The sequence below is a fragment of the Setaria italica genome, chromosome II (assembly GCF_000263155.2).
Source record: "Setaria italica strain Yugu1 chromosome II, Setaria_italica_v2.0, whole genome shotgun sequence".
Taxonomy (NCBI): domain Eukaryota; kingdom Viridiplantae; phylum Streptophyta; class Magnoliopsida; order Poales; family Poaceae; genus Setaria; species Setaria italica.
This window is the reverse complement of record NC_028451.1, coordinates 43,092,302-43,115,531: the sequence shown is the minus strand read 5'-3', so window position 1 is coordinate 43,115,531 and position 23,230 is coordinate 43,092,302. Positions and strand designations below refer to the sequence as shown.

At 46.6% G+C, this 23,230-nt stretch overlaps 4 protein-coding genes across 6 annotated transcripts; 3 read left to right on the top strand and 1 right to left on the bottom strand.

The window, feature by feature from the left end:
* The first annotated feature begins 993 nt into the window (after positions 1-993).
* LOC101777381 (equilibrative nucleotide transporter 3) lies at positions 994-4,778 on the top strand. 2 transcript variants are annotated; one of them, XM_012843433.2, is made up of 12 exons: positions 994-1,275; positions 1,355-1,540; positions 1,648-2,207; positions 2,296-2,359; positions 2,450-2,554; positions 2,667-2,822; positions 2,918-3,061; positions 3,167-3,272; positions 3,356-3,531; positions 3,615-3,775; positions 3,927-4,185; positions 4,286-4,778. In XM_012843433.2, the coding sequence occupies exons 4-12, from the start codon at positions 2,318-2,320 to the stop codon at positions 4,391-4,393; spliced, it is 1,257 nt and encodes a 418-aa protein (XP_012698887.1). In that variant the 5' UTR covers positions 994-1,275; positions 1,355-1,540; positions 1,648-2,207; positions 2,296-2,317; the 3' UTR covers positions 4,394-4,778. The 2 variants fall into 2 exon arrangements, with proteins under 2 accessions (XP_012698887.1, XP_004957997.1); XM_004957940.3 differs by having other exon boundaries at positions 1,648-2,359.
* A 1,810-nt stretch (positions 4,779-6,588) lies between these two features.
* LOC101776691 (equilibrative nucleotide transporter 3) lies at positions 6,589-10,506 on the top strand. Of its 2 annotated transcripts, none has more exons than XM_012843296.2 (9): positions 6,589-6,765; positions 7,630-7,699; positions 7,803-7,907; positions 8,281-8,436; positions 8,528-8,671; positions 8,779-8,884; positions 9,310-9,485; positions 9,583-9,746; positions 9,875-10,506. In XM_012843296.2, exons 2-9 carry the CDS (start codon positions 7,655-7,657, stop codon positions 10,239-10,241), a joined length of 1,263 nt encoding a protein of 420 aa, XP_012698750.1. In that variant the 5' UTR covers positions 6,589-6,765; positions 7,630-7,654; the 3' UTR covers positions 10,242-10,506. The 2 variants fall into 2 exon arrangements, with proteins under 2 accessions (XP_012698750.1, XP_004957995.1); XM_004957938.3 differs by having other exon boundaries at positions 6,590-6,765; positions 9,586-9,746.
* A 465-nt stretch (positions 10,507-10,971) lies between these two features.
* On the bottom strand, positions 10,972-13,159 carry LOC101778346 (monothiol glutaredoxin-S12, chloroplastic; the record flags this gene model as incomplete). Its single annotated transcript, XM_004959698.4, has 2 exons — positions 10,972-11,818; positions 12,698-13,159. Coding segments are annotated over 2 exons (969 nt in total), but the record flags the coding sequence as incomplete, so codon positions are not given.
* Positions 13,160-13,478: 319 nt separating this feature from the next.
* LOC101776293 (equilibrative nucleotide transporter 3) lies at positions 13,479-17,560 on the top strand. The gene is made up of 11 exons (XM_004957937.3): positions 13,479-13,850; positions 13,990-14,213; positions 14,718-14,767; positions 14,938-15,042; positions 15,404-15,559; positions 15,720-15,863; positions 15,967-16,072; positions 16,390-16,565; positions 16,655-16,815; positions 16,928-17,180; positions 17,292-17,560. The coding sequence occupies exons 3-11, from the start codon at positions 14,729-14,731 to the stop codon at positions 17,397-17,399; spliced, it is 1,248 nt and encodes a 415-aa protein (XP_004957994.1). The 5' UTR covers positions 13,479-13,850; positions 13,990-14,213; positions 14,718-14,728; the 3' UTR covers positions 17,400-17,560.
* The last annotated feature ends 5,670 nt before the right edge of the window (positions 17,561-23,230 follow it).

Genomic DNA, 23,230 nt, shown 5'->3' with positions numbered 1-23,230 from the left:
GTAGCCATTTCAAATAACCTCTTAAGAAAAGTACACCACCGACACAAAGAGAATGTTCACGGCTATCTTGATCCCCACCTACGTTCAATCCTGGCTTCGCCCCTGCGAGGCTGGAAGGAGAGCATGGTTCGTGGAGGTCACCTGGACGCGGCAAGGCTGTCATTGTTCCCGGCGCTCCACTGGTAGCTAACTGCTCGGATGAATCGAGTGAGAGAGACATGAGAGAGCAGCAGCAGGAAAAATGACGCTGGGGGACGAGGAAGACGTTCTCATGTGGCAAGGATAGACTACAACACCTGACCTTTTGACACCTGGTGCAGGCCGCAACATATCTTGAAAAGTTCAAACCCATAAAACTTGGCACCTTTGATACAAATTAAACTTGACAGGCTCAGTTCTCTCTGACAATTAAGTAGTACTGATGCTAGGCAGCCCACGCATTACTCTTAGATCAAAGGGGTACATGTCACGTTGAATGCCCATTCTACATGAAAAGCGGCTCATACCAATTCGGATCAGCGTATGAACTCCATCAGTAACATGTATGTTTAAGCTCAGGATTATGTGTGTTTTCTGTTTCTTCTATGTCTTAGAAAGCCTGTTGGCCCAATCATAACTGGTTTGCTATTTCGTCCTTTTGTTTAGCAGTAGTATATGTTGGTAGGTACATTTTCCTTAATCACTGAAAAATTTATATTTAAACAATTGAGCACTTTTCAAATTACATGCGGTGCTCCAAGATTCACTAATTATCTTCCAAGTGTAGTGTAATATATAGATGACTTGGGCAGTAGGCGCATCAGGTTCAGGACAACTCCCCACACCGGCGCGGGCCGGAAGGAAACAGAGGCTCCAATGTTTGAAGGTGGGAACGGAACTTGGCTTGGGCCGCATGTGCCTGGTTTGAACAAGTACCGGGCCGTGGCCCAAGAAGACATGCGCCCGAGGTTATCGTTTCCTCCATTTTCTCCAGCTTTTGGGCCGGTACTGTTACCACAACCATTGCCATGCTCGTCTCCTCCGGCGGCGGCGGCGTCCAACTGCGGCCGTCCCTCTTCGCGCCACGGGGGGCATAGATCTACTGATGCTTCCTTCCAGTGGTACCTCCGCCTCCCTCCACTCTCTTGATCACCCCCCCTGTTGCCCGCCTGCCCGGCCACGCCTCGTCGCGGGAATGGCTCGAATTGGGGCTGCTTCAAGCCGAGGTTCTCAGGCCAAGGGCCCAAGGCGATAGGAATGGTTCCTCTTCTCGCCGCGCATATGCACCCGAACGAGGTATGTGGCTCGTGGTCGCTTCATTAGTCATTTTTTAGCTCAAGAATTCGCTCCGCATACTGTATTCGCTTGTGTCTAGGCACCATGGTATAGCAGCCGCGATTCCACTCCGTCGCACTCACCGTACTAGGCTCACTGCTCCAACGTCAGAACTTCAGGAGTTCAATTTCTTGATGAACGGCCTACGGTGCAGGCAGGGTTCCTGAATTGAAACGCGACCCGTCGCTTTTGCAACCAAATCATTTAAAGCCAGAAGCTAGATAAGGTATCACAGGATCACAGCCTTGTCCCTAGTGCTGATTGAACTCAAAAAAGTCATGTTGACATGGGCTCCAAGCAATGCGTCAGCTTACTCAGTTCTTACTTGTGCAGATTATGCGCAACACAATTATGCAACAATTGGTGAGGCATGTGGCAGTATGCGATGCCCCCCATTGGGCATGGGTCATTATGGCCCAGTGTGAATGCCGGACTTGCCCTGCATTGATTCAATGATCCTTCAAAAAAATATTGCAATGATTCAACGAACTGTATTTCTTTTATCCCCAGGCCCGAGACTCGTAAGGTTAAAATACTTCCACTTGCCATAGGTTGCGCGTCTTTGTTATCACCAATTTTTCTTGCTCAGCGTCATGTGGATGTGATTGGATCCCATCTGCTGGAGTCAACAAATGAAGCAAGCGTCTGTATAATACTTTCATGTGATGGCCTAGATTCGACAATCGACAGAGTATTTTCTGTTGGTTCATCTAGCCTCGAATCAGTCCTCTACTCCTCTCCTGAGTGCAGCCTCTTCTTCCTTGTTATTTCCTTTCCTAGTCTGCTCTTTGCTCCTTCTGTTGGTTCAAACTTCCTGGCCTTCTGCCTATATATATGCTTCCCTAGCTTTTCTGTGTTTGATACACAGATCCTCATCTTACAGTGCCATACCCGTAAGTATGCTTTGTGTTCCAAGTGTTCAGTTGTCTGTGCATGTATTTGCGAGATCCTTTTCACTTGATGCTTGTTTTTTAATCGTAGGGCCATCAAGGTGACTACAGATATGGCATACGAGAAAGAAGACCCTGCGCTTGCTGCAAATCAGGTTTGTATTAGCTCTGCTCAGTGAAATGGTTGTTGCAATCTCTTAACTTATAACAAGTTGGTTTCTGCAACAATGGTATACTGGTCATAGGGAAAATATTGGGGGATTTTCATATGCTGGCTTCTGGGAAATGGATGCCTCTTTGGGTTCAACAGCATGCTTACTATTGAAGATTACTACATGTACCTTTTCCCGGTATGAACTGCATGCAGTATTATTGTTGTCTTGTCTTAGTTCTCCAACTACGTCGAAATTAAAGAGATAAAAGGATGTTCTATTTAACAGATTTTATGCTTTCTGAATGCAGAAGTACCACCCCACTAGAGTTATTACACTGACATATCAACCATTCGTCCTTGCCACAACTGCCATATTCACATATCATGAGGCAAAGGTCAACACTAGGTTGCGCAATTTGGCGGGGTACACTCTGTTCTTCTTGAGCTCATTTGCAGCAATCATTGTAAGCATAACTGATTGCTTTCACATGTTCTTATTTGAATAGCTAGTCCGTAGTACCATATCTGACATTTTCTAATGTTTTCTCGTACATTTCAGATGGATGTTGCAACTTCAGGAAGAGGTGGAATTGCACCTTTTCTTGGCATATGTATCATTGCTGCTGTTTTTGGGATCGCTGATGGTCATGTTCAAGGTGGGATGACAGGTGATCTCTCTCTGATGTGCCCAGAGTTTATCCAGGTACCACTTCAGAAGAATCTTTTTTTCTTGGAAAGATTCAAGAAACATATTTTGACTCTTGACTTCCAGTGTAGCTTATTGGTTTATTTGTTTTATTATTTTCAGTCCTTCTTTGCTGGACTAGCTGCATCAGGAGCGATAACCTCTGCATTGAGGTTTGTAACAAAAGCAGCTTTCGAGAATTCCCGAGATGGACTTCGCAGAGGAGTTAGTATGTTAGACAACTATGTATAAATATACACTTGCACCTGTTGACCTGTATCTGATATATTACTTGCTTGACAATTTGTGCAGTGCTCTTCTCCTCAATATCATGCTTCTTTGAGCTGCTGTGTGTTCTGCTATATGCTTTTATCTTCCCTAAGTTGCCAATTGTTAAGTACTATCGTTCAAAAGCAGCTTCAGAGGGATCTCTAACAGTCTCTGCTGATCTTGCTGCTGGTGGAATCCAAAATCGCCCAAATCCAAAGGTACTATTTTAATTTTTAATTGGCAGCAAGATTTGTATGGTTTTTACCTAATATGTTGAAACTAAATTTATAAGCATTTGCAGTCTGAAGAGGACCCTGCATGTGTTGAGCGATTGAGCACCAAGCAGCTGCTACTGCAGAACATAGACTATGCATTGGACATGTTCTTGATCTATATATTGACTTTGTCCATCTTCCCGGGGTTTTTAGCCGAAGATACTGGTTCACACAGCTTGGGCTCTTGGTACTTTGCAATCTGAATTTCTGTAGTTGACTATCTATTGAGAGGATCTCAAAGTTTATGTTGTTTGACTATCTATTGAGAGGATCTCAAAGTTTATGTTGTTATCAAAGGATGAAACATTTCACTCGTACTATGTCACATCATTATGCAGGTATGCACTTGTCTTGATTGCGAGCTACAACGTGTGGGATCTGATCGGAAGATATGTACCTCTGATTGAACAGATCAAGCTGAGATCTCGGAAGGGGCTTCTAGTCGCTGTGGTTTCACGGTTATTGCTCATCCCTGCATTCTACTACACCGCAAAGTATGGCGATCAGGGCTGGATGATCATGCTAACGTCACTTCTGGGTTTGAGCAACGGGTATCTCACCGTGTGCATCCTCACTGAGGCACCCAAAGGGTACAAGGTTAGTGCATAAATGCTGTGAGCTCACCATGGGAGAATGACTTTCTGTCTTTAAAATTACATCTGACGCAAGTTTGTACTGTACATGATTGTGGATGCAGGGACCAGAACAAAACGCTTTGGGCAACTTGCTTGTGCTGTGCCTCTTGGGAGGCATCTTCTGCGGGGCCGTCCTCGATTGGGTGTGGCTCATAGGCAAAGGGTGGTGATCAGATCATGTAGCGAGTTCTTCCTGTCGGTGCCCTCCGGTGTGTGGTTTCAATCAACAGCCAAGCAGCATTTGGATCATCTTCTGCCAACGATTTCACTTCATATCGCGCACATTTCTCACGAGTTCAGATCTGCACAAAAAGGGGGAAGGGAAGAAGTAATGGAAAGACAAGCTGAAGTGTAAAGCTTCATGAACTATACTGTCGTGGTGTGATATCACTTATGTCCTTTTTTTGTGCATCAATTTGTACATCCTTTTCCCGGTTCCGTTGAGCAAACACGTTTCATCAGATGAAAAGAAAGGCTTGAAACTGAACAGAACAAATGCACCTTTTGATGAGAAAGCTTGATGCTAATTAAAGAGCGGTTCAGCTCAGCTTATATATGGAGGAAAAAAAAAGTAATGAGCTACGCTAGCTGCCCCTGAAGGTATCTGATACAGTCATGCAGACGACGACAGGTTGTCAGCATCTCTCTCTCTCTCTCTCATGGCATGCCATGCCTCCTGGATTAGCTGCTGGTGCGTGCAAAATACCAAATCCTTTGGTGGACAGGGACCAGATGCCTAACGCAAAAAATAAATTTAAGATCTTTTTTGTCTGGTTTGGTTACTCTTGCTTATTTTTAGCATCCGTCATATCGAATGTTTAGATACTCATTAGGAGTATTAAACGTAGATTATTTACAAAACTCATTACATAAATGGAGGCTAAACGGCGAGACAAATCTATTAAACCTAATTAGTCCATGATTTGACAAGGTGTTACTACAGTAAACATTAGCTAATGATGGATTAATTAGGCTTAATAGATTTATCTCGCCGTTTAGCCTCCACTTATGTAATGAGTTTTGTAAATAGTCTACATTTAATACTCCTAATTAGTATCTAAATATTTGATGTGACACATGCTAAAAATAAGTAAAAGGTAACCAAACGGAACACCACATTCACAGGCTCAGAGCGTTTGACTGCGAAAAGGCGCGTGCAGGAAAAGCTGCGACTTGGAAGCAACGGGTGACATAAGCAAAATTTAGTCCAAAGTGGCCGGCAAGGGGAAGAAAGGACAAGATGGGAAACCTAGTCAAGCAAGAACACGATAACTAAGCTATTACTATCAAGTACTCCAAACTGCTAATCTTTTTCTAGAAAAGAAATCAAAAGGCCGTCAAGTTGAGGGAGTGGATCAGTGGATCCCAGTTTTTCCAATGATGAGCGCGACTGCGTGTGGCTGAGGATGAGGTTAGAGGATTCCGGTCCCAGCACGGCCGGCGTCACCGTTCCCTACAAGTTTTTAGGTCAAATCGAGCGGGGCCCTCGTCCCTTTTTTTCCCGATTCTCCCTGTGCAGCGATGCCGATTGCCATGAACATTTTCCACACTTCATTTCAAAAAATGGGGAGCTTTTTTTTAAATCAAAAAATGGATAGCTTTCCTTGGAGGAAACAAGGAGCTTTTTTTTAGCTGGACACTATAGATGCATGCCATCGACATCCCTTGGCGAAGGAATAAAATGGCCTGTTCGCTTCAGCTTATTCAGCCGGCTTATCAGCCACCAAACAGTGTTTTCCTCTCACAACAAATCAGCCGTTTCAGCTTTTCAGCCAGCTTATAAGCTGAAGCGAACAGGTCCAAAGATGATACGGCTAGCAGATAAGATTAAAAGATCCACCGTCGTGTCCCTTGAACTGTTTAGCCACCGAGATGGATCTTCTAGCTCCTGGTCTCTGCCCATCCTCCGGTTTTTAAAAAATTCGGTTGGATTTGGCTCCATGTTTAGCACGGCGATACTCTCTCTCTCTCTTTTTTTTAAAAAAATATATACATCTACGAGCTGACAGGGAACCATGTCACGGTCAGGCAAACGCCAAGGCGGCCTCGAGATTTTCTTTTCGCCACGTGAGCCTTGACGCCGCGCGTGGGGACGGTGTGAACGCCGTCCGATTTCGTCCAATCCCACCCACCATCAATCAGTTTGCCGTGCCGCGCCTCCGTTCCCACGCGCGAAGGCGCAGGCCCAGCTGCCAGCTGCTCAGCACAGGGACCGAGCTGAGCTGAGCTGAGCCGAGCCGAACACGACGGCGCGACGGGCTCCCAGAGATTCTGCCGAGGCGAGCGAGGTCAAAGGGTAGAGAGGGTTTGGAGATTCCAGCGCGTAAATCTCAACTGCTATATATATACACAGGCGCGCGCGCGCACCGTCAGTGGTCAGATACCGCGCGCCCAGCTCTAACCGCCCGGTTCCTGCTCGCCCGTCCCGGTCGTTGGCCGTTGCCCTGCCCACATCGCCCCCCCGGCCGCCGCTCTTCCTCACTTCCCGGCCGCCACCGCCGCCGCCGTAGGGCGGGCTGCGGTTTGGCTGCTGCGCCGGCCGGTGAGTCCTAGTTCCTCCTCCTCCCGTCCCGGCGTCCCGCCGTCTCCCTGCTCCAGCTCTCCCTCCTCCTCCGGTGTTGTGTTATTACTGTAGCATCATGCGGCGTTTTTGGCCGCGCGCGCCACGGCCGGTTCCTGGGCGGCGCGCGCCTGTTTGGGTGCTCCGACGATTTCCAGTTGGGTCTCGTGCGCCATGCGCGCGCCTCGAGAGATCAATCTGCTCTGCTCCCCTGCTAAGTAGCAGTACTTCGGTAGCATCCTTGCAGTTTGATGATGCGCTTATGCTGACTGATTTTTTTTTGAAAGACCAATTCTGACTGATTTGGTGACGTGAATTGGCCCTTTTCTTTGTGCTTCGGTTCGGTGGTAGCCTGGTAGGTAGCATCAGTGAGTAGCGGCGGGTGGCTTGCACGCCTGAAACTTCCAACGCCAGACGCAAGTGCCTAGTTTACCTCCCCTTTTCGGGGACGCGCCCTTTTCGTGGTGCCATTGATATCTGGATATGGCGGGATTGGCATCGATTCTGTTTTTTCTCCATTGGGCACGATAATAATTGGGAATCTTACTTCTGGAACCCGCGTCTCTAGACGACCACCTTGCGCTAATAATGATCTTACCTTCAGCTTATCAGCTAGCTTATCAGCCACCGAACAATATTTTTCTCTCACAATAAATCAGCCGTTTCAGCTTTTCAGCCGGCTTATAAGTCCAGCCGAACATGCCAATAATTGGGAAACTTTCTTTCTCAGACTTGTGCTTCGTTAGCTGTCAGACAGAATCTTGAAGTGCATTTGTTTGAGTGCTTTCCATCCTTGATGTTCTAGTCCAAAATCCAAATTACCTGTCTGAATCTTTTCTTTTATAGGCGCAGGTGAACATATATAGTTATCATGAGCATGGACGTAGCAGCAGGTGCAGAGGCACCTCAAGTCAAGGTACCTCTTCTGTTCTGCAACAGCAGATACAGTAGTTTAGTGTTGCCAACTGAATGATCAATTTATGCTGATGAGGTTCTGTGTTTGGTTCTGAAATTGGCAGGGGAAGTTCCTTGGCATACTTATCTGCTGGCTTTTGGGGAATGGAAGCCTTTTTGCGTGGAACAGTATGCTCACCATCGAAGATTACTATGTCCATCTCTTCCCGGTACATTTTTGCGGAACTCAGTTGATGGTTTGAACAGGTTCAGTATTCGGCATAGCATAGTAGCCCAAACATGCATTTGAGAAACATGAGGGGTGGCATCCCTGATTTATCTTGGTTCTTGGGGTAAACTGAATGCAACCAGCATTTTGCTTATTGGTTCAGTTAATTTCATCTGTTTCCTTTTAGCCTACCCCAACTAGTTTGGGACTGAAAGGTTTTGATGTTGATGTTGTTGTTGATATGGTTTATCACTTTGTTCTCAGTGCAGTCCATTGATTAATGGTTAATTAGAAGATAAAATTAGTCCCTTATTCGTTGCAGTACTTATTGTATTCATACATTCAAATTTGTAACAAATATGTAATGGTTGCAGGATTACCACCCAACAAGAGTCCTTACACTAGCTTACCAGCCTTTTGCCTTTGGAATAACCCTCATCATGACATACTATGAAGCGAAGATGAACACAAGACGGAGAAATCTAGCAGGATTTTCCCTTTTCTTCCTCGGTTCTTTTGCATTGATAATTGTAAGTGCGCTGCCTACCAAAAAAATTGTAAAAAGCAGAGTACATTAGTGTTCGAGCATATGAGCTCATGTAACCACGTGTGTTGTTCTAGCTGGATGTTGCTACTAAAGGACGGGGTGGGCTTGGAGTGTTCGTTGGTGTGTGCATAATCAGCGCCATATTTGGGACTGCTGATGCGAATTGTCAAGGCGCATTGGTTGGTGACCTTTCATTAATGTGCCCAGAGTTCGTTCAGGTAACATCTCACATTGTCTCTTTTCAGTCTTTTTGCCGTGCTTCATGGTTTTTATCTAGGTTTTAGAGGCCATATTTAGTTATTTGTACTGTGCTTTGAGTTTTCAGTCCTTCATGGCGGGCTTGGCTGCATCAGGGGTTCTAACATCAGCCTTGAGATTAGTTACCAAAGCAGCTTTTGAGAGCTCAAAAGATGGTCTTCGCATTGGTGCTAGTAAGTCCAATTTTTTTTTTTGAGACATTTGCAGACTTTGGTTAATTCATTTTTTAAATAAAAAAATACTGACATTTCTGAAATAAAATTATTTGAATTCTAAAGCAAATGTGGGGAGTTGAAAGGGATGATCAACTGCATGAGGTTATACTAAGTGGTTTATATCTGTGCGTTTTAGGTAAAGTTTCACTAGAATATAATTGCTGTGACAGTTAGAACTATGGATTTGCATCTGTTTTGACCAAGAGGCACGCCTTATTTACTTTTATGTGCTGGATTATCTTACAAAATAGGATTTGGCGATTTGCATTCACCACTCTCTTCTTTCCTTTGATGTTGGGCCCTGTCCCAATCTTGTCTACAAATTTAACAATAGATCATGATTTTTATTTGTCAAATAATCCGTCTTTCATTTCTTGGTGCAGTACTGTTCTTTTCAATCACTTGCCTGTTCGAGCTTGTGTGCCTCCTCTTATACACGTTCGTCTTCGGCAAACTACCCATCGTGAAGTACTACCGCTCGAAGGCTGCAGCCGAAGGCAGCAAGACTGTTGCCAGCGACCTGGCCGCTGCAGGGATCGTCGCTGAACAACAGGCACAAGTATGCATGCCCCTCTGACAGATACCAAATGGTTATGCGTTTCCCTGCAGATTTTCCATTCGAGATCGAATGCTTATGGTACAGTGCGTGAATCAAGCAGGTCGAGGAGGATCCACAGAAATACAAGCGCCTGACCACAAAAGAGCTAGTGATGGAGAACATTGACTATATGTTCGATATCTACCTGATATACGTCCTGACGCTGTCGATCTTCCCGGGATTTTTGTCCGAAGACACCGGAGCACACAGCCTGGGATCCTGGTGAAATTTCTTGCTTTCTTGTATTCTAGATTCCACAAATCGCTTGCATCAAACGCCCAACTCTTGGGTAAACATTGGATGGTGTCTGAACTCTGAAGTGCCGCCATTTCTGACGAAAATCGGTGCAGGTACGCGCTCGTGCTGATCGCCATGTACAACGTGTGGGACCTTATCGGGAGGTACGTGCCGCTGATCCCGTGCCTGAAGCTGATCTCCCGGAAGGGCACGATGGCGGCGATCCTGGCACGGTTCCTGTTCATCCCGGCTTTCTACTTCACGGCCAAGTACGGCGACCAGGGCTACATGATCTTCCTGACCTCCTTCCTGGGGCTAACCAACGGGTACCTCACCGTGTGCGTGCTCATGGAGGCGCCCAAGGGGTACAAGGCTCCCGAGCAGAACGCGCTCGGGAACGCGCTCGTCGTCTGCCTCCTCGGCGGCATCTTCTCCGGCGTCGTGCTAGACTGGCTGTGGCTCATCGGCAAGGGTTGGTGATTCCGTCTCCTGCGCGTGGGTCAATTAGATTTTGTTAGATCTCTGTTCCTCCCTGCTCTGTCTCGCTCTACAACCTGCACTTCTTTTCCTCGAGGTTAAAAAGAAAGAACTCTCTTTAGGTAGCTAGGCAAGAACATGGATGCTGTAATTTGGCTCCATTTGAAATTCTCTTTCAAATGCAATCACTCATTTTCTTTACCAACCTTTGAAATGTATACTCCTATTTGAAGTGAAATATGATTGGAGCTAGTTAAGAACTGAACAACAGCGCGTCTGGTTCGCATCATCAGATGGCCCGGAATCATCCGATCCAAAAAAAAAACGAAGAGTGATAGTTTGACAATATACAAACTAATATTTTCAACTACTAAAATTTTCTGCTCGAGTCATAAACCCATGCAACCTACAAAATATAATATGACACTCCATCTTCCTTTCCTTCCATTTACCAGCCAAACAATAGATGTTTAAAATCAGAAAACCGAATGGTCATAAAATCCATAGCAACCACTTCAAGCGCTTTGGTCACCTTGCCAAAAATATGCGAGTACAATATGAAAGTAGCATAGACATTGAACTGTTTTTTTTTGGTTCACATATTGAAAGAAAAATGACACACTCGAAATAATATTAATAGAAAACTTCATGAGACAACAAATAATTTCAGTCATTTGAAAAACCTTCACCTTTCCAAGTTTCATCAATCCAGTTCCTCTACTAAAAAATATCATTGTACCAAAACCAGTTTTCCATTAAACTGTCATCGATGTTTGCAACATATTCTTTAACATGAAGCTCCAAATTGTTCATGTCGTACAGGATCTGAAGCAATAACAAATATACAGATAACCTCAAATTCTAAGCCTCCTCACGGAAATATCCTGGTATAAGCACATCAGCAGGACAGCCTCATGAAAATCCAAATGAACATTTTCTTAGGCCAAGTAATTTTGCACTACATTGACCTAAGACTTACAGCAATGTGGAAAGGGAGAGGCTTAAATTTCTCAGGTACAACAGTAAAAATGGCCAAAGAGCATACTTTGAAGTTTGAACTTAACACGTGAGCCCTATTTCTGAAACAGGGCAGAAAGCTCCCCTTTTTCAGCCATGGATGAAATAATGTCACAGCCTCCCACAAGCTCCCCTCCAACAAAAAGCTGAGGAAATGTCGGCCAGTTGCTGTATGTCTTCAGGGTTTCTCTTAGCCCATGGTTGTGTTCCTCATCAAGCACATCAACAGTTACAAAATCCACTCCATGTGCTTCCAGGATACCCACCACCCTTTGTGAGAATCCACACTGGGGAGCACTCCTTGATCCTTTGATGAAGGCTACCACTTTGTTCTCCTTCACCAGACGATCTATCAGCTGTTCTAGTGGGACAGTCAGCTGAACATGGCGACCAGGTGTCAATCGCAAGTCTGGAGGCCTCTGCGGAGCACCAACCCAGGTGTTGTTTCCAGCAACATTCCCTGGTGGTGCCTTGCCTGTGGATTCTATATGTTCTTCCATCCATGATTTCCAGGCATTAGTAAGGACCGCTCGATCTGGTGTCTCCTCATCTGCTACTGAAACCTGCACAAGTCACAATGGTGCAATCATATATTCAAGTACTAGCAAGAATAAAACCATATACAAAAAATTAGGGATTATTTTGTTCTCTTTGACAGATTTATCATATGCAGAATATTGATCGTACTGGAAAATACAAAAGCTACAAAGTATAGGAGGGGATAAGGCATCAGGTGTGTTTAAGTCTGTAAGGACCCAGGGCAATATTCAGAAGTGCTGTTATAAGAACAACTGCTAGCTAAACCTTTGACCTGAATTCATATAGAAGTAATCAGAAAACATAAATATTGCGTGCACTGTCCTAACACAAACTGCAATGTAAGCGATGTACAATATCAAATACACTGCAAGTATTGCAGTTCATCAATAGCAACGAAGGCCGTGTCTCCCTTTTAAGAGCTTGCAGTTGCAGATGCCTGTTGAAAAATATAATCGGGTTCCATCTCGTCGTGAACGGGAGGAAATGAAGTGGCTAAGGATATCGAATGAAAAATGCTTTGTCCTAAATCTAGTAACATATGCATCATGCCATGGCAATGCTGGCGATACAACATTCAGCCATTATTAGGGACTGGGAGAGAAATCAAGTAGTCAAGCATACTGATTTTACCGAACTATGAAGCATGAAAAGCATGAAAACAGATATGTACATTTCCTTGTGGCAAGCAAAGTACTCGGGATTGAAACAGCTCTTTGAAGTGGAGCCAAATCAATATGCAATCCATCATAGCCCCAACTTAACACTATCAGAAGCGCACACACCGATCTCTCTGTTCCAAGGTGAGGTTAAATGGGGAAAACTCTAATCATGTACTTATCGTGGGAGCATACTGCATACTTCATAGCTCATAGGAACATGGTAGTGCTATGATTCGCAGGTACCTTGACAGAGGCGCAGAGGTCGGCGGGGACCTTCCGGCGGTGGCCCTCGACGCTGGCCCTGACGTTGCGCGAAATCCCGACGAACTGCAGTTCCCCGGCGGCGTCGTAGACGCCGTAGACCCCGGGCTTGGGGGGCAGGGCTTCCTCGTCGAGCGGGGGCTGGGCGGACTCCGGAGGGATGGGCACGGGGGACGCCTCGGACAGCTTCTTGAAGGCCGCGACGGCGAGGGGGCGCGCCGCGCCGCGACGGCGGAGAGGGAAGCGGAGGGTAGTGGCGGAGGAGAAGGAGGCCGCGGCCGCGGGGGCGGAGAGGGGAGGGGAGGGGAGGCGGAGAGAAGCAGCGGTGGACGCCATGGATAGATGCTGCTGAAGTGCTGCTGCCTTGCGGTCCCGCGGATTGATGACTCCACCGAGGGAAGCTTGCGGTGGACGCCATGGATTGAAGAAAGAAGAGGTGGGGAGTCAGTCAGATGTGGGCTTCGGCCCATATAGTATCATAGAACCAGGCCCACGCATTCGCTTGCTTTGCTTCTGCTGCCGCGCCTTTCCCCGCGCGTGTGTGGTGGTGTGGGAGGAGGGCTCGGCGGCATCGGGCAGCCCACGATCCAGCCAGGAGGGCCCAGGTCCCAGGACGACTCGTGCGGGAGGCCCGCCGCCGCGTCGTCGTCACGCAGCCGAAAAGCACGCCCCCGCACGGCCGCGCCGAGGCCCACCGTGGACCGTGGTGGCTGTGGATGGTGCGCCGCCGGTGCGGGACAGCCGGGGGCGATCGTAAAAGTGGCAGCATCTTTGCAGTCGCCAAGGGCATGACGGCACTGCTTGCCTGGCCGAACTTGGCTCGGCGGCTCAACTGCTCAAGTGGCCAGTGCCAAGGCATCAGCTTTTACGTCCCCGTTCTCCGCTCCTCGGCAGCAAAAGCGAGCCGAGTGCTGGGAAATCGTCCCGCTCATTTCACGCTCTCGGCGCCTCGAACGATATCCACACTGACGCCCACGTCTCCGGCACGACGCGTGTACGGCGGGCGGCAGGCTCGGCTCATCGGCAGTGCAGCCCCTGTAGTTATTGCTCGGCCCCGGTTGCCAGCGGGGCTTGGCAGCAGCCGCCGCCGGTTTCTGCTCACTGCCTGCGCTGCCACCGGCCAGTCGTCAGCCAGGTGTGTCGCCTCGCCTCTCTCTCACACACACACACGGTCTCACACTCCGGCCGCCGCACACTCCGATATCTCTCTCCATCTCCAAGACTCCAACCCGTTCTTTTATTTATTCTTTTTATTTCATTCTCCCTGGGCGCAGGCTTCGGTCGGGGAATTTTCTCAGGTTTTGGGCCACTCCCCGTTCTCTGGTTTAGGAAGAACAGAAGAAGCGGCGGCTCGGCAGGGTTTCGCTCACAACCTGCGACCGCGACACCCTCCCGCACAAGTCGCTGGTAGTTGGCTACGCATCGACGTCAGGATTTACAGGAGGCGATACCGACCCGATCAGCAGCAATCAACCGTGCCCTCTCTGCCGGAGTGCCGGTGATGTCTTATTCCGCTCTCCGTTTTTGACTTGTTGCTGCATCAGCTGTGCCCTTTGTGAGTTTGTGTACAGCTCGCCGCGATCCCGGCCAAAAACGCAGAAGCTGACTTGTTTGATTTAGCTTAGAATTGTCTGGTTGGGGCCGGGATCGTCGGATTTGGAGTTTCAGCAAGTCAGAGGTCAGGGGATGATGCCTGTAACTAGCCAGCCATCCACACAGGAAGTCTTAAACTACACCGATAAACCTGAAAAAGGACGTGCGGATTCCAAGTCCAACCCTCATGTTTTACTAGGATCGGCCCCTTTTTAAAAAAAAAAATTGAAATGCTGTCCTTTTGCTTCTTCACTTTCTTCAGGAAAAAGGTCTCTAGTAATCTTTAGTTCTTTACCAGTACTGGTAGCACCAAGGATCAAAGTAGTGTGCGTACCCAGCTTTTAGTTTCCGTTCTCACCACTATTACCCCTATCAATTACTCACAATTTCTCTTGTTACTAAATTTCAGGTTGACAAAGCATGGGCGAGACAGAGGGTGCAGGACCACCTAAACTTCAGGTCTCTTTTTCTTCAAGTATATTGACCTCTGTAGTTTTGTTTTGTGATGAATTCTTGTGTCCTTTTCTCCTGCTTTAATACAAAAATGTATCTCTCCTGTTGGCTCGTTTTTTATATTAAAAAAAAGAGGAATTCTTTTCCTTTTACCGTGTTGGTTTTGGACTTGACAGGGGAAGTACTTTGGTATGCTCGTCTGCTTTGTATTGGGGAATGGATGCCTCTTCTCGTGGAACAGTATGCTTACCATTGAAGATTACTATGTCTACCTCTTCCCAGTATGTGCATCTTTTCTACAAAGTACACTGTCAGTAGCATAGTCTGCAGGTTTAAAAATATGCTTAAACCATTCATGTGCTTAAGGTTTAACTGCTGAACTTCATCAAAAAGATAATCAAATTTGTCTTCAACTGATCCCCATCTGAACGAATAGATTACGAGAGATAAATTGTTGGCTTTCCGGTGCTCTTTGAGTAATGATGTTTTGTTACCCATATCACTATTGTTTCTGGTTTAAAGCTTTTATTTCTTTAAATTTGTTTGAACCAAATGGTACAGGAAGGTAGAGAAATCCATTCACAAAATCCTGTTATTACAAATCTGTGATGACTCATGGATGATATTTCTTACTAAATGCAGAAGAACCACCCAACCAGAGTCCTCACGCTAGTATATCAGCCTTTTGCCCTGGGAGTAACAGCTCTTCTAGCGTATCACGAAGCAAAGATCAATACCAGACTTCGGAATCTGACAGGATATACACTTTACTTCTTAAGTAATCTTGCAATTATAATAGTAAGTGCCATCCTTTCTCTGAGGCAAATACAGATTCATCCATTGTGCTGACTTAGTATGGTTTCCATAGTGATATATAGTAAAGCTATTGCATAAGTATGGCTATAATATGGTTATAGAATTAGTGATATCAACCTGATAGTATCATGTTCAACATTAGCTGGATGTGGCCACTAAAGGGCAAGGTGGAGTTGGAGCGTTTGTTGGTGTATGTGTAATAAGTGCAGCATTAGGGATAGGCGATGCCCATGTTCAAGGTGGAATGGTTGGTGATCTGTCCTTGATGTGCCCAGAGTTCATTCAGGTGACAATTTCCAAATATTTTTGGTGTTTTATGATGTTTTTTTGGACTGATGGAAATGCCTTAGCATTTATAGTTCATCGCCCATATGTTTTTTGGCTTGCAGTCCTATTTGGCAGGTTTGGCTGCATCAGGAGCAATAACATCAGCTTTGCGGCTAATTACAAAAGCAGCTTTTGAGAGCTCACAAGATGGCTTGCGCAAAGGAGCTAGTATGCCCCCATTCTTTTCAGCACATATGGATAAAAATGATTGTCTTAATTTGATCCTTTTGTCCTTACAGAAGTCAATATAGTATATAGCCTACTATCAACATTCTGTGGAATTATCTTGTTAATTAGTATATAGGCCTACCATCAATGTTCTGCGGAATTAATCTTGTTAACTAGTACAGCAACAAGAATGTACATGCCCTATCATCTCAAAACAACCCAACCTGAAAAATAAACAAATGGCAGTGCTTTGTTTATCTTCTCCACTTACTATTGATTTATTTTTCTGACTAAATGTATTGAATTACTCCATGCAGTGTTATTCTTTTCAATAGCGTGCTTCTTTGAGCTCTTGTGTGTCCTTCTGTACACATCTGTTTTCCCCACACTGCCGATTGTCAAATATTATCGCTCAAAGGCAGCTTCTGAAGGTAGCAAAACCGTTGCTGGTGACCTAGCTGCTGCAGGAGTCCCAACTGAACAAGATGAAATAGTATGCCTCACACTGATAGTTACAGATGTTCATTAACTTTACCAATCATCATGGAAATATAACTTATATGAACACACTGATTTCTGCAGGTTGAGGAGGAGCCAGAAAGATATGAGCGTTTAAGCACCAAACAACTGTTGCTGCAAAACATGGATTATGCTCTCGATATCTTTCTTGTATATGTCTTGACTCTATCTATCTTCCCTGGATTTTTATCTGAAGACACTGGATCACACAGTCTGGGGGCTTGGTAAGATCTATTTCATTTTCGCCTTTTACTAACACATGGTAACTAACTTCTGCAAATTGTCATCTTCTAATATTCCGCTTGACAATTTCCCCCCTCTGTTGTGTAATTTCAGGTATGCGCTCGTTTTGATTGCAATGTTCAATGTGTGGGATCTCATAGGCAGATACGTACCCTTTATTGTTAAGATGACATCTCGGAAGTGTATTATGGCAGCAGCCCTCGCACGCTTTTTCCTCATTCCTGCATTCTATTTCACTGCAAAGTATGGCGATCAGGGGTATATGATCGTTTTAACGTCCTTCTTGGGGTTGAGCAATGGCTATCTAACCGTCTGTGTCCTTACAGAGGCACCCAAGGGATACAAGGCAAATTTACCTCTGTTATATATCTCGTGCTATCAGTTGCTTTCAGGTATTATATGATTAATAATTTTAGATTGACAAATTGATTTTTTTTCTTCGCAATATTTTGTGCAGGGGCCAGAGCAGAATGCTCTGGGGAACGTTCTCGTTGTTTTCCTCCTGATAGGACTGTTTTCTGGCGTCGTGCTCGATTGGTTATGGTTGATAGGGAAGGGTTGGTGATAACCGATAAACTGAAGTGTCCTCAGAAAGGGTGTTACTCTTTGCTATGTTTTTCCTGCTGGTGTACCGGTGCAGAGCAAACAACATAATAAGCAGAACGGAATTAAGTACATTGGTTATGAAATGACATTCTTTTCTTTTAGCTAAGTAAAATAACCTTCTGATCTGCTGGTTTTCGTTGCAAGTATGTCGTTCGTCATGGCACTGATAGTTAGCACAATTTCAGGTTCATTTAAATTATCCTCCCCTTCGGTGCAGTGCTTGTTTGCAGTGTCATGCACTCATGCTCCTTTGAGCTAGTGCTCTGCTAGTGCATGAGTTTTCACCTTTTTCAGGCCAAAATGCTTGCTAGTGTTCTGCTAAGCTGACCATGCATGCATGAAAAGGCATTTTCAGGCTGAAACTAATCCAGGATCCATCGAGCCATCAGCAATCTGTGCATGCGCATCGACATGTGAGCTCTGAGCCTTGACGCAGCTGCGCCCCTGAACCAAACCTGACCTGCGTAGCGTAGGCGAACCCAGTGATCGGTGCACGCCTTGGCCCGACGTTCCTGCGAAGCGTCGAAACCAACCGGCCGAGGCCTTCCTCTGACTCTCCTTGGCAGGGACTGCCCGGGCGCGGCGGGATGGGGACGGGACTGGAGAGCGGGCAGGACAGCCGCCGGCCGGACGGGACGGAGGCGCGCGGGGCCATCGCGACGTCAGGCAGGCAGGAAAAAAAGGCGCTGAGCATTGGTGGGGGTGCCGAGGATGAGATCTCATGGAGATGGACAGTTAATGGCGAATACACGACACAAAGTGCTTACTGTATCCGATTCCAAGGCCGGACAAAAAAATTAAGCATCAGCCCAATTTGGAAAGCCAAAGCACAGCCCAATTTGGAAAGCCAAAGCAGAACCTAAAAGAGAAAAAAGAGGATGGCTAAACAACCCGTTCTGCGGATTATGCAACATAGAACCGGAGACCCCAACACACTTATGCAAGGAATGCTTGTACTTACACGAAAGAAGTTTGGAAGAAGCTCACAGATTGGTTCGGCTTGCAAAGCCTGCCGCAAAGTGACATGCCTGCCTCTATAGTTGGATGGTGGAAGAAAAGCAGAGCCAAAGTGGACAAGCAGATTAGACCCTCCTTGTAACACCCAAAATTTTAAATAATTTAAATTCATTAAAATTTGCTCAAATTAGGGTGTCATTTAAATTCTAGGCATTTAAATTCATTTTCTTTAATTTAATTAATTCATCATAGGAATTATTTGTGCATTCATGCTGGTGCATTTATTTTGATTGCTTGAGTTTGATTCAAATTTTGAATTTCCAAATTTGAATTCAAATTCCAAAACCTTTTCCCTTTTCTTCTCCCTTTTCTTTTTCTTCTTCTTTTCCCTGGGCCGAAAGTTCCTTCTCCCTCCTTTTCTTTTTCTTCTCCGGCCCAGCTCGCTCTCTCCACCGACCTGCTCCACCGCCCGCCGGCCCCCTTCTCTTTTTCCTCCGCGCGGCCCAGCTTCCTGCTGCCGCGGCCCGCCGCTTCGCCCCCTCCGTTTTCCCTCCGCGGCCCGCTCCCCGCCGCAACGGCCCAGCTCCGCTCGGCCGCTCCACCCATCCGCTCCTCCGCGCGGCCCGCGCATCGTGCGCCGGCCCAACAGCCGCTCCGGCCTGCCTGCCGCCCGCACCGCTGACGGGTGGACCCCACCCGTCATCCCTCTCCTCCGGCCGAATCCGGCCGGAACTCCCGCAACCGCCGCGCGCCGTCTCCGCCGCGGACTCCCTCCGCTCCGCATCCTTCGGGGGGGTTTAAACCCCGGGCCCTCTATCTCCAAGCCCCTATAAAACCCGCCGCCTCCTCCCGGTCTCATCCGCCAAACACCAGCGCCGCAGCTCACCCGAAACCCTAGCCGCCCGAGCTCCTAGCGCCGCCGCCGCTTCCCCGCCGTCGTTCGCCGCCTCCGGTGAGCCCCCGTCGTCAAGGACATCCAAAACGGGATCGCCGTGTTCTCCTCTTTCTTCTGGTGCAACCCGCGCGTCAAACGGTGCCCCGGAGCGCCGTTTCGGTCGACTCCGGCGACCCGCCGCCGCTCGCCGTCGCGCGCCGCCGCTCGCCGTCGCGCGCCGCCGCTCGCCGTCGCCGGCCTTTCTTTTTCCGCCGCCGCCCGCGAGTCATCGACGACCGCAACCGTCGGATCAAGATCCGACGGCTCACGGCCAGTCAAATCAGACCGCGTACCGGTCAACTTTGCCGCGCCGCGCCGCTTTTGCACTTTAGCCCCTGTCTTTTCCGCAAAACAACCCGCGGTCCAGATCGCGTTGGAAGTATTCACAGATCTGCCCTCGCATTTTTCGGTTTAACCCTTGAGCTTTCCAGAAATCAACCCGCCGTCCGGATTTGATGTTTTTACGCGTCAGACCCTCGGTTTATACGCATAATTACGTATAAGCCCTCGGTTTTCGCGGATAGGCCCTAAAAGTTTTGTTTTTCTCACAGAAAAGTCCCTGGATTTTGTTTTAATCATATCTTTTGCATCTTAACTCCGTTTTTCGCGTTCTTTATACCCACGTGTTCGTTTTAAAGCGTAGATCATCTTTTTAAGCTTGTTTTCTCTGTTTAACTATGTTTGGTGTACTGTTTTCTTACTTTTTGCCCATGTTTGCTTGTATGTGCTCGTGTGACGCGTGTAGACGCCCCGCAGTTCGAGGGAGTTGCAGATCAAGCCTTCGAAGAGTACGAACAGCAGGAGCAAGGCCAAGAAGGCAAGTCGTGTCCTTGATCACTACCTTTTTATCCTATACACCTTTACTTTCTCGTACTCAACATTTATGCTATGCACATATTAAGATTAAATTGATGGGTCCCAATTAAGGTTCGCCTAGATTGATTACTTTTGCCTTGACCAACCGGTTTACTTTATGTTGGGTAGCTCATGCTTAGTGCTTACTTGGTACATGGTGGTTTAACTACACACAATGCTTAATCTTGATTTACTTCTGTTATATCTTCCATTAAGACAAGATCATTATTTGTTAATCGGAACATGGAGCGACCACCCAGGAAAACAGTGCTACCACAAGACTAAATGGCTCTGGTCTTGGCTGATTAATTAGAAACCTTAGTCTGGGGTGACCTTACTCGTGATGAGGCAAGAGGGGGGACTGAGTCGTTGCATTTTACCTGGGATGGGTGGTGCACGCCAGACACCGAAACCTTAGCGGGTTACCACTGACTAATGAATCTTTGTAAAGGCCTCGTAGCGTCCCTATGCAATCACACCTCGGAAGTGTGGTATGATGCCTGGCTAGCATCGCATGGTTGGGTCCAAAGTTCTTTGAACTTTTACGCGACTTGTGGGTAAAGATGTGCCACCTCTGCAGAGTGTTAAACTGATCGATCAGCCGTGCTCACAGTTAAGAGCGGCCTGGACCCTCACATGATAATATTATCGGAAGATGGACTTAACTTGTTATCATTTCATGCATATGTTGCTTACTTTATTTATGATCATGTTTAATTTCGGGTGGTATGAACTTATACTTAGTTAATTGCTAATAAAACTTGACCAACTTAATTAAAAGCGAATGCTATTAATGCCGTAGCCATACCTTGAATTAGCCTTACACTACACTACTTCCCACGACTTGTTGAGTACCAACCATAAGTGTACTCACCCTTGCAAAACCGCTGTTCAGACCAAGTTAATTGGGAAGAGGAGTATTTACACGACTTCGAGGAGTTCTAGGCGTACGTTTCTTCAGTCAGCTGCCTGTGGAGTCGACGTCATCTTTGGAGTTCCGCTGCGTAATAATTAGACTTTGTGGTTTATTTGAGACTTTCGGTCATGTAATAATGGTTAATACTCTCTTTATTCGATTTAGCACTGTCTTTGTTATTCACTATTGTCGTACATATGTGTAACTTGATCCTGGCGCACATGTATTTAATGCACTCGATTTTTTCCTTAAATCGGGTGTGACAAAAGTGGTATCAGAGCCGTGTTGACTGTAGGATGTTAGCCTAGTTAGAAAATGGTCGTATTTAAGGATTATAATAATCTAGTAGCCATTCCTACCTTTCTTAATTTAAATCTACATAATTATTCTTAAACTTGATTCGTCTCATCCTTGTTGCTATTTTAAACTTTTATTTTATTACCTTGGTTCGTTCAAAAAAAATTATTCTAAAATTTTCTTCTTTCTTTCTGTTAGATGGCTCGCACCCGGTTGACCACACGCAAGAGCACCCGTCCACCGCGTCATGGCATCGCGCCGTCGTACGTTCCCATGGAGCCTTGGGACGAGGAAGAAGAGGAAGAGAACTTCCAGCATCCGGGGGATGACTCTGACGAGGACGCCGTGACCGTGGAGCAGGAGACCACGCCGTCACCGTCGCCAGCATCAGCGCCAGCTCCTGCACCAGCCCCGACGCCCGCACCGGTCGTCGACTTGACGGATGATGAGCCCGAAGCAGATCCCGAGCCCGAGAGATGGATCAAATGGGTGAAGGAAGATTATGGCCAAGGAGTGCACATGGCCGACATACTCAGGTGGACTTGCCATTGCTTGGGCTACAGCATGAGGCCAATTTACAAGTGCGCTCGGTACACCCACCCTCGCTATTCCACTTTTTGGGAGGTGAAGGTTGTCCTTCGTGAGGAGCACGAAGGAGGATGGGAGGTGAAGGCTGTTTACCGTGATGTGACCATAAGGAGGACCATGGAGTCCGGCATTGCCGAGGTAGCCCGGAGGGCACTTGAGGTCATCTCCCACAAGGAACGGCCACGACTACAGCACACTTACCATCGGTTCCTTCCATACCGAGCTAGTGGAGAAGCAAGAACCTTCATCGCTACTAATGATGGGGTTGACATGGCTACAGATTTCCTCCGCAAGTACACGTCGGCAGCTCTCACCGCATTGAATGAAGCAAACAACCACATCCAGGAGCTTCAACAGGAGATTTAGGAACTCCGGTGGGAGAGAGATGCGAAAGTGGCTGCCGCGACGGGGGCACCGCCGCCACAGGAGTTTGCTGATTATCCCGCTTCGTTGCCGTCGCCTAAGCGTCCCCGCTACGACTCGCCCGGCGCCGCCGCAGAAGACCTCTAGGAAATTAGGAGTGTTTTAGTTTAAATTCTTGTAATTGTTAGACGTCCCTCGAGTGTGTTAATTAAAGTGTGCTTAGATGCTTGGTTTTGTGTTACATGTTTGAGTTGGATTTTTGTAATGAGTGCGGTATGTGGGGCAATTGCCACACGATACTGATCTTAATAATAAAGTGCTTAGTTGGGTTTTATTTCTGTTCTAAATCAGCTTCTAATCTTTCTTAATCATGATCTACCATCCATCTAAATCTATCTATCATGCAAGCTAAGCGACATTCAATTCTGTTCTCGACATTAACTAACATGCCAGTACTGTTTTATTTATATCCCGAGCTACAGAAGTCCAAATGACATGAAACCAGTGGTGTTAGTTTCAGAATTGCGTGGAGTATTTTCTGTAAAAGTTTCAGAATTTTTGGAGTATCCTTCTGGGAGATGTATGCGAATTAGTAAAGCAATCAGAATCTGAAACTGTCAATCGACACTGTCAGCTTGTTAATTTTGTAACTCGAGATCCAGAAGTCCGATTGAGGTGATTCCAGTTGGGTTGGTTTACAAATTTAATAAGTTATTACTTGGTAATTTTTCAGTATTTATGGACACTTCTTCTGACGGCCACACCTAATTAAATGGAGCTAACAGAATCTATCGCTTTATCTATCTCAGTTATTCTTTCACACATCTATCTAAATCTATTGTCTCTAACGCTCAGATGGTAAACACTAGGTCCGGATCAG

Bases quoted from the DNA above. Each gene is read 5' to 3' on its own strand.
- LOC101777381 (XM_012843433.2), top strand. From the start codon at position 2,318: ATGGCATACGAGAAAGAAGACCCTGCGCTTGCTGCAAATCAG. The intron at 3,062-3,166 runs GTACCACTTCAG...TATTATTTTCAG, and splicing joins TGTGCCCAGAGTTTATCCAG to TCCTTCTTTGCTGGACTAGC. The intron at 3,273-3,355 runs GTATGTTAGACA...CAATTTGTGCAG, and splicing joins TGGACTTCGCAGAGGAGTTA to TGCTCTTCTCCTCAATATCA.
- LOC101776691 (XM_012843296.2), top strand. From the start codon at position 7,655: ATGAGCATGGACGTAGCAGCAGGTGCAGAGGCACCTCAAGTCAAG. The intron at 9,486-9,582 runs GTATGCATGCCC...GCGTGAATCAAG, and splicing joins TCGCTGAACAACAGGCACAA to CAGGTCGAGGAGGATCCACA. The intron at 9,747-9,874 runs GTGAAATTTCTT...AAATCGGTGCAG, and splicing joins GCACACAGCCTGGGATCCTG to GTACGCGCTCGTGCTGATCG.
- LOC101776293 (XM_004957937.3), top strand. From the start codon at position 14,729: ATGGGCGAGACAGAGGGTGCAGGACCACCTAAACTTCAG. The intron at 14,768-14,937 runs GTCTCTTTTTCT...TGGACTTGACAG, and splicing joins CAGGACCACCTAAACTTCAG to GGGAAGTACTTTGGTATGCT. The intron at 16,816-16,927 runs GTAAGATCTATT...GTGTAATTTCAG, and splicing joins TCACACAGTCTGGGGGCTTG to GTATGCGCTCGTTTTGATTG.